Source organism: Leptonychotes weddellii, chromosome 5 (genome assembly GCF_054177405.1).
Source record: "Leptonychotes weddellii isolate Sample4059 chromosome 5, ASM5417740v2, whole genome shotgun sequence".
NCBI lineage: Eukaryota > Metazoa > Chordata > Mammalia > Carnivora > Phocidae > Leptonychotes > Leptonychotes weddellii.
The window spans coordinates 84,899,491-84,913,854 of NC_138373.1; the positions used below are offsets into that span (position 1 = coordinate 84,899,491).

General features: G+C 35.4%; 1 protein-coding gene across 17 annotated transcripts in view; it reads right to left on the bottom strand.

Annotated features, from left to right (window-relative positions):
* SOX5 (SRY-box transcription factor 5) overlaps positions 1–14,364 on the bottom strand; it is a 993,366-nt gene that overhangs the window by 129,862 nt on the left and 849,140 nt on the right. For 14 of the 17 annotated variants that reach the window (XM_081821346.1, XM_081821353.1, XM_081821350.1 and 11 more), the window contains one exon: positions 1,917–2,040. In XM_081821346.1, the coding sequence (XP_081677472.1) occupies positions 1,917–2,040 (124 nt within the window). The remainder of the gene's footprint in view (positions 1–1,916; positions 2,041–14,364) is intronic. The other 3 variants (XM_081821356.1, XM_031032931.2, XM_006727745.3) reach the window with 1 other exon arrangement.

Genomic DNA, 14,364 nt, shown 5'->3' on the forward strand with positions numbered 1-14,364 from the left:
AGTCAAGAGAAAGATGTGCATAAACAGTGTAAAAACTGCAAAGGGCAAAATACCATACAAGTGTGAATTTTTATACTCCTGAGTTCAGTCCACTTTTACCTAGACTTTGTAGTTGCAATCTACTCCTCTCAAATGGCTTTGTATATTTAAAAAATGATATCCCATTTCTTCAATATTATATAAAGAAAGGTTCAGGGGTGCCTGGGTGGCTCAGTCATTAAGCGTCTGACTTCGGCTCAGGTCATGATTCAAGGGTCCTGGGATCGAGCCCTGCATCGGGCTCTGCAGGGCTCCCTGCTCGGCAGGAAACCTGCTTCTCCCTCTCACCCTCCCCCTGCTTGTGTTCCCTCTCTCGCTGTGTCTCTCTCTGTCAAATAAATAAGTAAAATCTTTTAAAAAAAAAGCAAAAATTCAAAGACTGGGAATAAATGTTAAAATGTGAAAATTCAAAACATCATTTAGCAGGAAGTTTAGATCTGGTTTCTAGGAATGTTGGACAGAGTTTCTCAGACGCAGTATGTACTGAAGCATAGCAAAATGTTAATGGGGCAATTTATTAACATATAAATGAACCCACATATACTGGATTTTACAAAATAATATTCTACTTGAATAGTTAAAAGATGATGATATTTCATTAATTGCTTTCAATTATGTTCTACTTTTATCAATGAAAATATTTCAATAAACTTGTCTTTGTATTTTTTATGGCCGTGGTAATAAGGTTCTAGAATATATGTTGCTTAGCAGTCTAATCTCTCTTTGGAATTTGCTATGATTTTTACTTAACAGATTATAGTTGGCATTTTGGCTACTTACATTTTAGAAAGTGAAGTATTAGACTGTTTCCCAAACTAACAGTATGCGATTTCAATTTTGGTAAAAAAGAAGTCATAAAATCATAGGCATCTAAATTTAATAAAGCTATATAGACAGTTATCTTAGTCTAACTTCTCACTTAGTGTAAAAATATCCTTGTAGTGTTTGTAATGAGGTGGTCATTCATTCATTCATTCATTCAACAGGTAATGGGATGTTGTACTAAAGTTTAGATACAACAATGAATAAGACAGAATCAGCACCTGCCCTCATAGAACTTACAATTAAAATAAAAGAGAAAATACACAGGATCCAAAGGAACTAGGGGAAAGGGATCTAACTAGGTTGGGCAAGTTCTCTCTGATCTGAGTTGGAAGGCGTTCAGAATGTTGAGGAGAAAAAACATCGACAGTGTAAGTCCAAAGTCAAGAAAGAGTATGGTTGGTTTAAGAACTAAAAGAAGACTACTGACAAATTAGGCTGTAAATATAGGGAGGATAAAGATAACGAAAGGCCAACTAATTCACATTAGGAAACTTTAGTTTATTTTTTTTTAAAGATTTTTATTTATTTATTTGAGAGAGAGAGAGAGTGAGAGAGAGAGCATGAGGGGAGAGAGGGTCAGAAGGAGAAGCAGACTCCCTGCTGAGCAGGGAACCCGATGTGGGACTTGATCCCAGGACCCCGGGATCATGACCTGAGCCGAAGGCAGTCGCCTAACCAACTGAGCCACCCAGGCGCCCGAAACTTGAGCTTATCTTAAAAGGCAATGGAAAGCAATTGAAAAGCATATTCCTATCTTACCTTCGCAAAAACAAACTGAACCTGAAAATTATATTCATATTATAAAAGACACTGGAAATAGAAGTTATAAAACTGAAATATAAAGGGCAAATACTGGCTTCAGAAGCATAGAAATAACCTAAGGTCTTTTAAATACCAACATAAATCCTTTTCTATACTTTCTGTGTGTTTCCTCTTTAAAATAAAAATGCTATATAGGTGATCTCATTTCTTGGTGTGGCAGGAATATTAAATTGCCTGACTTAAAGCCATGCCCTCCACCCACTCCCAAATGGAAAATCATTGGTACTTACTACATCCAGCCTTATAGCTGAAGCCTGGAGGAAGGAGGAACCCTTGCTGAGCAGCTGCAGCCAGTGTCCGTTGATCAGGAGGGAACACGGGAATCATTAATGGCGGCAGTTGACCTTGGACCTGCTGAACGTTATAGAGCGAATCAAAGAGACGAAGTTTTGGTGCTCCATGCTTCCCACCCTCCTTACTTTATGATAAAAGAAAACCATTTATTCAATTCAAATATGCTGGCATACAAGCTTGCTCAAACGCTGGGCCTGAGGTCATGCCTTAGGCAGGATAATTAGAGTATACTATAGTTGGAAGGTGTTACCAAGTTCACTTTCTAACTTAATGAATAATTTCCCTAGATACCTGCATGAAGCATCACTACTTCATACAAGAAAGCTTTTTTTTTTTATTGCATTATTGTAATGGTTAAAAAATTACCCTTAAGTTGAACTAAAATCTCCTTCTGTAAATCCTGTTAGGGGTAATGCTACCTTCTAAAACAAACCTAACTAAACTGGTATCATTTTACATATAACTAGCTTTTTATTATTTGAAGATAATTGTCATGTTCATGTAATATTGCAATTTTTTTATAAAAAGAGCTGGTAAAGAAGCTTAGAGAGTCGCTAAGACTTTCCCCTTTGTTTATAGAAAGGTAACTAAGGGCTAAAAGAGAACAGACTCGTGCATGGCCAAGGAATGGGACATTTAGATTAGGTTAAAATCCAGTCCCTTGAATCTCATTCTGTGTTATACTTTTGTCTTTATCTATCTTTTACAATCAATTGAACCACTCCTCAAACCACAAAGTCTCTGTTTTGGTTGCCATCTTTGGAATACATTTTATTTGCTGATGTCACTCTCACATCAGTAAATAAATAAGCCAGTACAATGGAATCACTATCTTTTTTTTTTTTTATCATTCATTACCAGCTTTTTTTATTGGCTTATCTTCTTTGAACTGAACAGAGATTTCTAGAAATATAATCTAATATAGTCATTTCTGCAGCAATATCACATTAATGATTAATGCAAAGGTTGTCATCACTAAAATAAAATAAGTAGGCTTTTTCCCCCAAATATATAATTAAGCAAGATGGCCCTGGTGAACATGATTATTGGTTAGTGTTTGTCAATAAACATATGACCAAGAATTTGGGATCATACTAAAAAATCACATATTTGACACTTCATTCTCCCTTACTCCTCTTCCCACATTAATTAAGTTATTTGGAAAATATTTAAATTAACACCTACTATGTACAAGAAAATGAGCTTGTCAGTAGAGAAACAAGAGTGAACAAGAAAAGCAAGATTCAATGTAATGTATGCCCATTACATTACAGTGGGGATAATGATAAAAAATTAAGACAAACAAATATCCAGAAAAGATTGCAAATTCACTCAGTTGCCAATCCTAACAGCAACCCTGAGCCATCTTCTCAGACTTGTTTTCCCTCTCTCTCATTGGCACTGAATGTTCTTGGGGCACTTGTGATTCTCATAGTGCTCATCATTTCTCACTTTAAAAGTCCGCCTTCGGTTTGTCCATTATTTCATCTTTCACAGTAAACCTCTGAGCTATTTCTGAGATTTTGGTTGTTGAGAATGTGCACTGTGGTTTGGGGGGGGTGTTTGAGAGAGAGGTGAGAGGGAGGGGGCAAGAGACACAGAGACAGAGACAGAGAGAAAAATAAGCACTATAAGAATGAGAGATCTGTTTTCAGCAATGACTCCAAAATTTGAAAGCATTTCTTTTAGCCAAAAGGATTTTAAACCTATCACGGCCACCAGAGTGAAACTAAAAGGGAATGACAACAAAACAGGAAGACAAAAAGAGTGTCTTAAGGTTAGCGCAGAAGGTTTAGATCACTACAGCCAGCATTTTTTGAGCATATTGGAGGAAAGATACACCTTATGTAGAAACCAATGGAAAACGATTAAAGACTCAAAATTAGAGAGTGCATACTGAACAAGCTTATAGGAATAAGTGGTCTAAAACAAGAGATAGACATCCAAAGGCAAAACAGCATGGGTACTAGTTCATTGCAAGAAGAGGATGCTGAGCAGAATGACAAGCAAAGAAACGAACAGCAAACCAGCTCCTGTATATATTTTATACTTTGTTGTTTGTAAGTTATCATATTGTATACAGTACATCTCCTCCTTTCGAAGATACCATCAGTTATAGGATGTACAAATAAATTTAACAAGAGCATTTTAGAGGGAAGAAAAAGGGATTTCAAATGAAATGCATATAAGGGTTATAAGAAGTATCCAAATTTCAAATACCTTAAAATTTGGGAAAAATAACTTCCAGAATTGTAGAAACAATAGGTTATTGTTTGAGTGCAGGAGTTCTCAAACTTGAATGTGTATTAGAATCGCCTGGCAAGCTTTGAAAAATTCTCAATGCCCAGACTGCTTCCCAGACAACTGAATCTGAATCAATAGGGGTGAGACCCAGCCATGAGCATTTTTGAAAGTTCCCCTGATGATTCCAGTGTGCATCCAGATTTGAGAAGTACTGTCTTAAAGAAGGCTTTCAGTCACTGTCGACAAATCTTTTTGTCTTCTTCATGTTTTGCCTTGAGTTACAGAGCGCCTTCAGGTATATAAGCAGTTGAAAGGTAGACTGCCTGACTCTTATAGGTTCTGGGGCCCACAGGGTAGAACCAGATATTAAGCTAGATGGTTCAGAGAATTCCTTCTAATTGAGTCTTTTATCTGTTTTTATATGTCCCTTTTGTGAGAAACTTGTGATGGTTTGTTTTTGCCTAAAGAAGAGCAACCAAATCCCTCAGCACGGTATTCAAGATTCTTCACAATTTGTCCTCAGTCTATCTTTCCAGATATGTTGCCCTTCTTCAGATCCTGTACTCTTGCCTCAAAGGACCATCAAGAGTTCCTCGCATGCCTCGGTGTGTTCAAAAGTATTTTCTCCCTGTTTTGAGTGATTTCTCTTTTCCTTTTCTTCTTGGCAAAATTCTACTTATTTTTCAAAGGCTTTTGAGACCCACATAATGTGTTTGCCTGTGAAGCACTTCTTTCTTGTGGTGCCAGCTTTCAGGCAGAAAGAACTGTTACTTCTTTTAACCTCATAAAGCTAATACAATACTTACTGTACTGAATAATAGTTGCTTGTATAACTCAAGTCTCCCTTATGACCTATGAGCTTATTTAGGAAAGAGGTTGTAACTTATTACTGTACCTCTAGAGTTTAGCACAGTAGCCGAAACCATTATATATGTATTGATAATTCATGAATAAAGAAGAACAAATTATATAGTCCTATCTTCTAAAATACATCTTTGTGCACCAACTCCAAATGTCCACAAAAGGCCTGTGGACAACAGTTACTTAACGACCAGAAAGGAATCCAATTTCACCAAAGAATGACAGCATAAAGTACTAACTGCTTTGTGTTCTTATTTTTAAGCCATAGCTAAATAATCTTATACTTTATGATATGTCCATGATTCTTAGAATTATGTATGCATGAAGAAATAGAAAAGTAATCCAGATATATTAGAAATTTATTACATATTTCTATAATGGACAGATATGCCTGCCTATCACATTCTAGTATCATGTTGTTTAATTAAACCTTTACAGTATGTTTTAATAATAGGTAAAGTTACTACTCTATCTTTAATATTTTCTTTTTCAAATATTTCCTGGATGTTTTTAACATTTATTTTTCCACATTAATTTTAGGATATGAAATTTCTATTTGAATTCATTAACCTGATGGCTTGATAGCCAATAGCAGGCCTTATCTTTCAATTTATTCAAATCTTCTTTTGCTTCATATAATTCTTGTAGATTTTTGGTAATTCTATTTTTAAGTTTGTTTAAAAATATTTTTATGTCCGGGGTGCCTGGGTGATTCAGGCGGTTAAATGTCTGACTCCTGGTTTTGGTTCAGGTCATGATCTCAGGGTTGTGGGATTAAGCCCCAAATCTGGTTCTGTGCTTGGTGCAGAGTCTACTTGGGATTCTCTCTCTCCCTCTCCTTGTGCCCCTCCCCCAGCTCACACACACTCTCTCTCTAAATAAAATAATAAAATCTTTAAAAATATATATATATATATTTTATTGCTATCATAAAGGGAATGTTTTCTTGTTATATTGTTTAACTAGTTTTTGTGTGTACATAAACTATCTGTGTGTGACAGTTTTTATCCAGGTAATTCACTTAAACCCTAATAATTAACTAATTTTTTAGGTAAAAATTCGAGTATTCTAAAGAATATATTGTAATGAATTCCAGTGCTTTTAAAAATCTGTCTAGTCTAAACCTTTTGTCTTATTATGATTATGGAAATGCATTTTGCTTTAGTTTTATAATTTGTTTTAGTGTCTAAATTTTCCAAGATCCAAATATATATAGAATAACAGAGTTTTAAGGTTGAGAAACAGTGAAATAAATATAATCCAAAATGTGTGGCTAATCCACATTTGCAACTAAAAATGCCTCTCAAAATACAGTTGCTCATTATTTGTAGAATCTATATGTGCAAATTTGCCTACTCACTAAAATTTACTTGTTACTCTCACCACCAAATTTACTTGTAGTAGTGCTTATGCAGTTACTCACAGACATGCGCAAAGGAGTAAGAAATTTTGTTGGTGATTTCACTATTTAAAATGCATATAAAATCAATAATAAATATTAATAAGGTGTCTTTAAAAAGAAACACACATAAAATAGGGTTATGTGTTGATCAGGTGATGAAAATGGTGTGACCAAAGGCTCTCAGGAACCTAACTGTACTTTCCCCAGGAGCAGTTGTTTGGTATTTGCTAATTCAGCATTCATGGCAACTTTATAGAACATAACGAGTGCCAATAATGAGTACCAATTGTATTACTGCTATATCTTAACTAATTTTCAGTTTACTGCTACTGAAATTTAGTCACTCTTTGAGAGAAAAGGACACATCACATCAAAACAGTATAATGCTTTCTGGATAAATTCTAAAACTAGTTTTTTAGAGGGCTAGTAATTCACACTTACATATTTGCAGTTTTGAATATTTCCAAATCCTATTCACTATTTTTTTTTCAAATCCTATTCACTATTAACTTCATTTATTTTCTTTGACTTAATGCATGAAATTCCTTTTAAGCTTCTAATTAAGGTTTAAAATGTGTGACATTTATAATTAAGTTTCAATAAAATTCTTTTGTCACAAAATTTTAGTCCTTTTAATAGGTAGCATGTTATTCACTAGTTAGAATAATAACCCACAATAAATTTAAGAGGCTACTTCCTTTAAGACGCCATATTATGTTTTAACATTTTTTATAATTTTACCATATAGTGCAATCTTGCCCTCGAAAATCTTAAGAATCCAACACAAACCAGCCACATTACCATACTTGTAAAAAACCAATTTAATAGTTATCAATTATTCATAGTTAAATATTTTATATTTTATGTAGATATTCTATTGCAAAACCCTTTAGTGACTCCCTGAAACTATTCTATCAACTAGGTACTTAAGATTATTCATTTAGCCTTCAGTCACATGGCTCTATTTATTAGTTTATTCATTCAATCAACATTTTCACTAAGCAGAATGTGCACTTTTTTGGTAGCCAGGGATACAAAGATGAGTTCACATATGATGGTGCCTGCTTTCTAGGAGCTCTGGGTCAGTCTGGTGGGGTGAATGCATAGGTAACTATAATACACTGCCATTAATTCAACAACAGAGACTTGTATAGGATACTATGGAAGCACAGACGAGAGACTCCTAACAGCCAGGAGAAAGCAAGGCAAGCCTCGTGGAGATAGGTACATGAGGTACAGGGTCTGAATGAATAAGTAGGAGCTAGCCAAGCAAAGAGATGGGAGTGTGGGAAAAGAATTCTAAGCAAAGGATGAGACATGAGCAAAGAAATAAGGACAAGAAAAAGCATCATGTGAAGGGGATGCCATCTGAGCAGTCCGAGATAGCAAAAAAGGTAAGAGGGAAGCAGTAGTCTATCTGAATCAGTTTGTGTGTCAGGGTAAGAAGCATGAAATTGACGTTAAATAGGTTAGGCAGAATACTATGATGGGTATATGGAGAAGGGATTTGAAAGACCAAGCACAGAGACGAGATAGGAAGTGATCAGGTAGTAAGCTAATAGAGTCAACCAGGCAATAGATTATGAGGGCTTGATCAGTAATAGTTTAGGAATAAGGAGAAAAAGCCAAGAAATAGTTTTTAAAAATTAGAGATGTTGATAATGGGGGGGGTGTTATATATGTGTGGATATGTAAGAAGTCTATGTACCTGAAGTATTTATATATATCCATATCTATATGGTGAATAAAAGGACATAGTCAAAAATAACTCTCAGGTGTCTAGTTTATGTATTTATACCAGAAAAAAAAGCACAGATGAGTAGTGATAGTTTTCATGGAAAGATAATGAATATGGTTTTGTATATGATGTGTTTGAAGTACCTAAATATTATTCTATTGGAGATATCTTGTTAGCAGACAGATAAGGCTCCAATCTGAAGCTAGGGATAAGATCTTTAGAGGCTACAGTCTGATGAGTCACCAGCTGTTAGAGTAAACTAAACAATCTAGAGAGGATCTAAAGTATAAAGAGAAGAGACAGCTTAAAATCATCTTGGTCACAACAATAACTCAAGGATGGGCAGAGGAAGAGGAATCTACAAGTGGGGAGGTAAGGTAAAAATAAAATCATGAGTACGGTGTTATAAAATCCAATGGAATTTCAAAGTTGACGTAGTGACTAAAAGTGGACATATAGCAGAAAGAGTATTTTAGAGACAAAAAATAATATAATCTGGAGTTGTTAGAGGATAGTGATGACTCTAACAACATCAATTCCATTACAACAGTGGATAGAAACCATATTTTGGTTTGCAGTCTGAATGAAAGGAAAAAAAAAAAAGGAGACATCAATGTAGACTTATTGTTAGAGAAGGTTCGAAGAGAATTGTTAAGAGAGATATCTGATAGCAGCTACCTAGGGACGCATAGACTTTATTTAGGTAGTAGTGTTTTCAGCACATTTATCGACTGACAGGAACAAACAGAAATTGAGAATTTTAAATGTAGGAAAGAGAGAAACTAACTGGTGGACCAGAGTTCCAGAGGAAGCTAAAAAACCAAATCAACATATAGGGATTAGTTTTGAATGAGAATAACAACCCATTCTCTGGGCCATGAGGAATGGTGTTATTTGAGTGGATGTTAAGCAGCTATGTTTTATACACAGGTAAATGAGAAGGTAAGGAAAATCAGGCCTGACGAAAGAACTTTTCTCAGTGATGAAGGCAAGGTTATATGCCCAAAATGAGAGAGATGGGGATTGAATAAGGGAGTTCAGCAAGGGAAAGGGAGTTTGGGATCATCACTGAGAGAAATGAAAAACAAAGTAAACCATGGACAATTAAAAGGAATGATAGAAAATGCTAAAGCCTGAGGAGAGACCTCATGAAGTAGGATGCCGTGAATCTTCCCTTTCCTGTGATTCTTCTCAGAGCTTGTCACTGTGGTTGAGGAGCCGAGAAAGTGAATTCCAGCATTCAGGTTGGGGAAGAAAAGGAGATTGTGGGAATCCCACATTCCTCATGAGGAAACCAAAGTTGCTTTTGAGTAATGATGGGCTTTGGGTTCTACCCCAGGAAGAGAGGCTTGGAAGGCATTACTAGACTGGGAAAATAATCAAATAGCTAGAGGGACTCCACGGTATCAAGGAGCAGTTTGTGTGAGAGCTTGAAGAACAGGAAGTTAACTTAGGGTGGTAGATTTGCTTAAACTACGTTCACAAATGTTAACATAAAAGGCAGCTATATGATTTAAGTCCTCACAATAACAAATCAAATGTAAAATCTAAAACTTTCAAATGTTCCTCGAGAGTTCAGTCAGATGAGTACTGTTGTGTTCAAGCACACATCATCTTCAGGGATCAGTTCACCTACAAGTAAAATTCAGCCACCTTCAGTGGTGAACACAGCAGCTGTTTAGAAGCACACAGGGATACTACACAGTAGTTTTTGAGAAAATGAAGAAGATAATATCCAAATGAGATTACAAGAGGGGTTTAGGTAGGCAGGATATAATTACCCAAACTGGAGTAACCGGGATGACAAAGCTGACTTTCTACCATTAGCGAGAAGAGGCATGGGATCTTCAATGACCACTAACAGTTTGTGATTTTTCATTTCATAGAACAGAAAGGAGATTTGTCAGTTTATCCAACCCAATGCAATGGTCTTTAGGAACGTAAAAAACTACACTAAAATGAAGAATAAAGGCGTCCACTTATCTTCCAATTAATCTACTAGGAAGACTAAAGAAAATCTCATCGAGAGATACAGGGACATAAAAACAGTGTGAAAATTGCAATGCCTGCCTCTCACTTCCCAACAGCCACACTGGGGTGGTATCACCTCTAATTTCATGTGATTCAAGACAAAGACAAAGTAGCCATATTCTTTTAGAACAAAAATGAACAGCCATGTGGATTTTTTTTACATAGTACTCTTCTTCGGCAAAAAGCCACAGAACTTTTTTAAAAAATCGTTTCCAAGGATGAAAGTGACTTTGCCAAGCAAAGTGGCTTCAAAACAGGCCTCAAAAATACTAATAGAAAGACAGATGGTTCTACTAAGAGCTTGGCTGCCAAAATTAAAAAAAAAAAAAAAAAAGGAGAAAAAAAAAAGAAAGGAGTGATGCTATTGAAGCTGACTGCAAAGTTATCTGATGACTACAAATACTTTTGTCCCATTGCAAGTGCTAAGTCTGCCTCCAGGGCTGATAGAGCCAAACTACTAACTTCCCCACATCCGATCCCCCTGTATTCCCACCCCTCCTAACTAAAACCTGTCAGTGCCAAGCCCCACAGAACAGCACAAGCATACACTTGATTCTGACTGACTGCTCGGCAGAAGCAAAATACTGCATTGAAGGACTCCTATTTAGGAACAGACCCACAAGGAAAATTGCTTTTCTTTTCAAAACTGCCTGTCACATTTTCTTTTTCTAATTCCCTCCCCCCTTCCTCCTCCTCTCTGTCACCGAAGGGCCCCTGGGCCCTATGAGTTTAGATGATACAAACTCAATTTGTATAAAGAAGGCAAGAAGCAGCATCACAGAGAGGTGGAGATAGTTTGCAAGGATAGAGAAATAATCCAGTCAAGACACAGTGCAATTTTCTTTCCAAACTACTACTACAATAATACCTCCACTTTATTTCCTTCAGGGCAACTGTCATTTCTTTTTAACCAGATTGCTACTAGATATAATAGAAACTGAAATATTATATGGTCACTGACTCTTCCTTTCAATGGCTCATTTCACCATTGCATTTTTACTTTTGCATGATGCGTTTATTGTTGGCATTGTTACTGGCTACAACCACTTTCAGATGACGTAGAATTAAGACCTCTGTCACTTTAAGGCCATGAAATTTCATTCTTAGTACTATGCAGGTTTCACTTGTGTAGTTTTCTTTTCTAATAGTTACTTATTTTCAAAATTTAAGCATTACATTCTTATGAAGCACCATTTTAATATACATTAAACTCATATCAACCAAAACGATGGCATTTCTTATAAATATAAAACATGCTTAAAAAAGTATATTTGCTGACTTAAGGAAAAATCTCTATTTTAAAAGTTGATAATCATAGAAACTTGAGGGTGGCAAAAATATGGTGTTAAATAAGAAAGCAATTGTGAAAGAGTATGGGAAAAACAGTCATTTCATTTGCCAAGGACAATTTTGAGCTGAATGAAAGAATTAAAAAGCAATGATTAAAATATCTCAAATGATGCATTGTTTAGGATTAGATTATCATCTGTCTCTTAAAGGCAATATTTTACGTAGCTCAATAGCTGTTACTTGATAAAACCAAAGTCTTTCTTTATAATGCAACTCTATTTGTTTCCTCAAATGTGTGTGACTATTTGTATTACTTATCATGGCTCCTGACAACCAAACAGCCTAGTTCATATGAGTGTGCATGTTTCTCTGTTCGCATGAACAGAATCAGGCTTTGCAAATACTAATACAATCTTATTTTATATCATGCATTACTATATCACTTGTCATTTACATGCAAATGAAAGACAACATAAAATATAATGGCCAACATGAAATATATTTTTCAATTATATTTCTCAGGATACCATCATTAGAAAACTTAATAAAATTCACTATTTATTGATTTCTGATTTATGATGTTTTGCTCGATGGCCTATAATAGATTATTAGTGATTTTCTTCCTCATGCAACATAAATCTCAGTTCAACATAAGTTCTTTAAAATATTACACCTCAAAAAATTATCATGTTGTGGGGAGGGTTAAACTGGAAGTGACTGCTCATGTGTACAGGATTGCTTTTTGGAGTGATGAGAATGTTCTGGAATTAGGCAGTGGGGATGGTTACAAAACACCATGACTATACTAAAAACCACTGAATTGTATGCTTTTAAAAAGGGTGAATTTAATGGAATGTGAACTGTATCTCGATTTAAAAAAAAAAGCTAAATGAATAAATTTTAAAAGATCACATTAAAAAACTACAACTTCACCACCATCTGAAGCAGGCAGGGTTAAATGCGCTTTGAAATAGTCCAATATTAGAATAATGCTTTGTATTTTTATAAAGCTCCTGCACATAAATTAGTTCATTTATATTTTATCCTGCCTCTTGGAGATCAGCAGGTCAGGTATGGTTATTTCAATTTTATTAATAAGGAAATTGGAAAGGAAAACAAATAATTTGGGGATTTACCCATGATCACACTAGCCAAAACTAAAGCCAAGTCTAGAACTTAAATTTTTGAGTCTTCTCAATTATAAAAAAAGTTGTAAAACAAAAATGTAATAATTTTCTGAAATAAAAATACTGATTTATATAAAAAGAGTATAGAAACATCATCAATATTAATTCCCATATATTTGGTCAGCATAAAAACAGGATTACATTTAAATTATCTTTATTTTTTTTGTAAGATTTTATTTATTTATTTGGCAGAGAGAGACATAGCAAGAGAGGGAACACAAGCAGGGGGAGTAGGAGAGGGAGAAGCAGGCTTCCCGCTGAGCAGGGAGTCCAATGCAGGGCTCGATCCCAGGACCCTGGGACCATGACCTGAGCCGAAGGCAGACGCCCAACGATTGAGCCACCCAGGCGCCCCTAAATTATCTTTAAAAGATAAAATTCTATTATGTTTTAAGAGATTTTTATAGCAAGGGTAGAATTTTGACTTTGATTTTCTTCTTCATATTATAGTTTATTAATTTATTTTGTTTTATATTTTCTGTCCACACTGTTTTTTAAATTTTCAACGTGTATACATACTACTTTAATACTCTGAAAATTAATCAGAAAAACAGAGATGTAATAGAACATTATAGTGCCTGGCATATCATAGAAGAATATTTAATACAGGAATTGCTATCCTAAAGATCCCTAAAGATCTTAAATTTTTCTTTGACATGCGACTAAAGAATGACTGAAAATAAAATTTAAATTTTTCCACTCTGATTTTTATAAAAAATATATATAATACTAACATGTATTTCAAATCTTTTTTTTTTTTTTTAAGATTTTATTTATTTATTTGAGAGAGAAAGAATGAGACAGAGAGAGAGCATGAGAGGGGAACGGTCAGAGGGAGAGGCAGACTGAGCAGGGAGCCCGATGTGGGACTCGATCCTGGGATTCCAGGATCATGACCTGAGCTGAAGGCAGTCACTTAACCAACTGAGCCACCCAGGCACCCAATACTAACATGTATTTCAAAGTTTCCTGAAATCACTGCCAATTACTTTGACCTTTATTAGTGTATTTCTTGCTGAAATATCCCACAGCACTAGTATTTATTCTATGCAACGAGCATTGGATAATGAAATCTTTTAACATTTTCTATTTCTTGCCTGTGTTACTTTACACTTCCCTCTTTAGACTTAGGATATTTCCGGACAGAGACCTTTTATTCTTTGACCTGTTTTCAAATCAGAGACAAGGAGGTGAAGCAGAAAACTTCACCTGATTTCTACTCAAGAACTACTTTTTCCTCAAAATCCAGCTTTAGCATCCCTGCCTTTTTAAAGACTACCCAAACTCCCCAAGCAAAATATATTCATTCATGTGTTGAGTGCCCACTTTGTGCTAGGTACTGCTCTCGTATCTAGGAATATTGCAATTAATAAGACAGACAAACAGTACAGAAAAAATGAAAGAGGAAAAAGAAAGCTGGGATTGGAGGCTGCAAGTTTAAATATGGGATCAATGAGAACAGTGCCATAAAGATCTGGAAGAACTAACACAATAAACCTCAGTAATCTGGGGGAAAGCGTTCCAGGCAAATGGAAGAGGAGTTGCTAAAAACCTAAGGTAATAGGGCATCTGGGTGGCTCAGTCACTTAAGTGTCCAACTCTTGATTTTGGCTCAGGTCAAGATCTCAGTG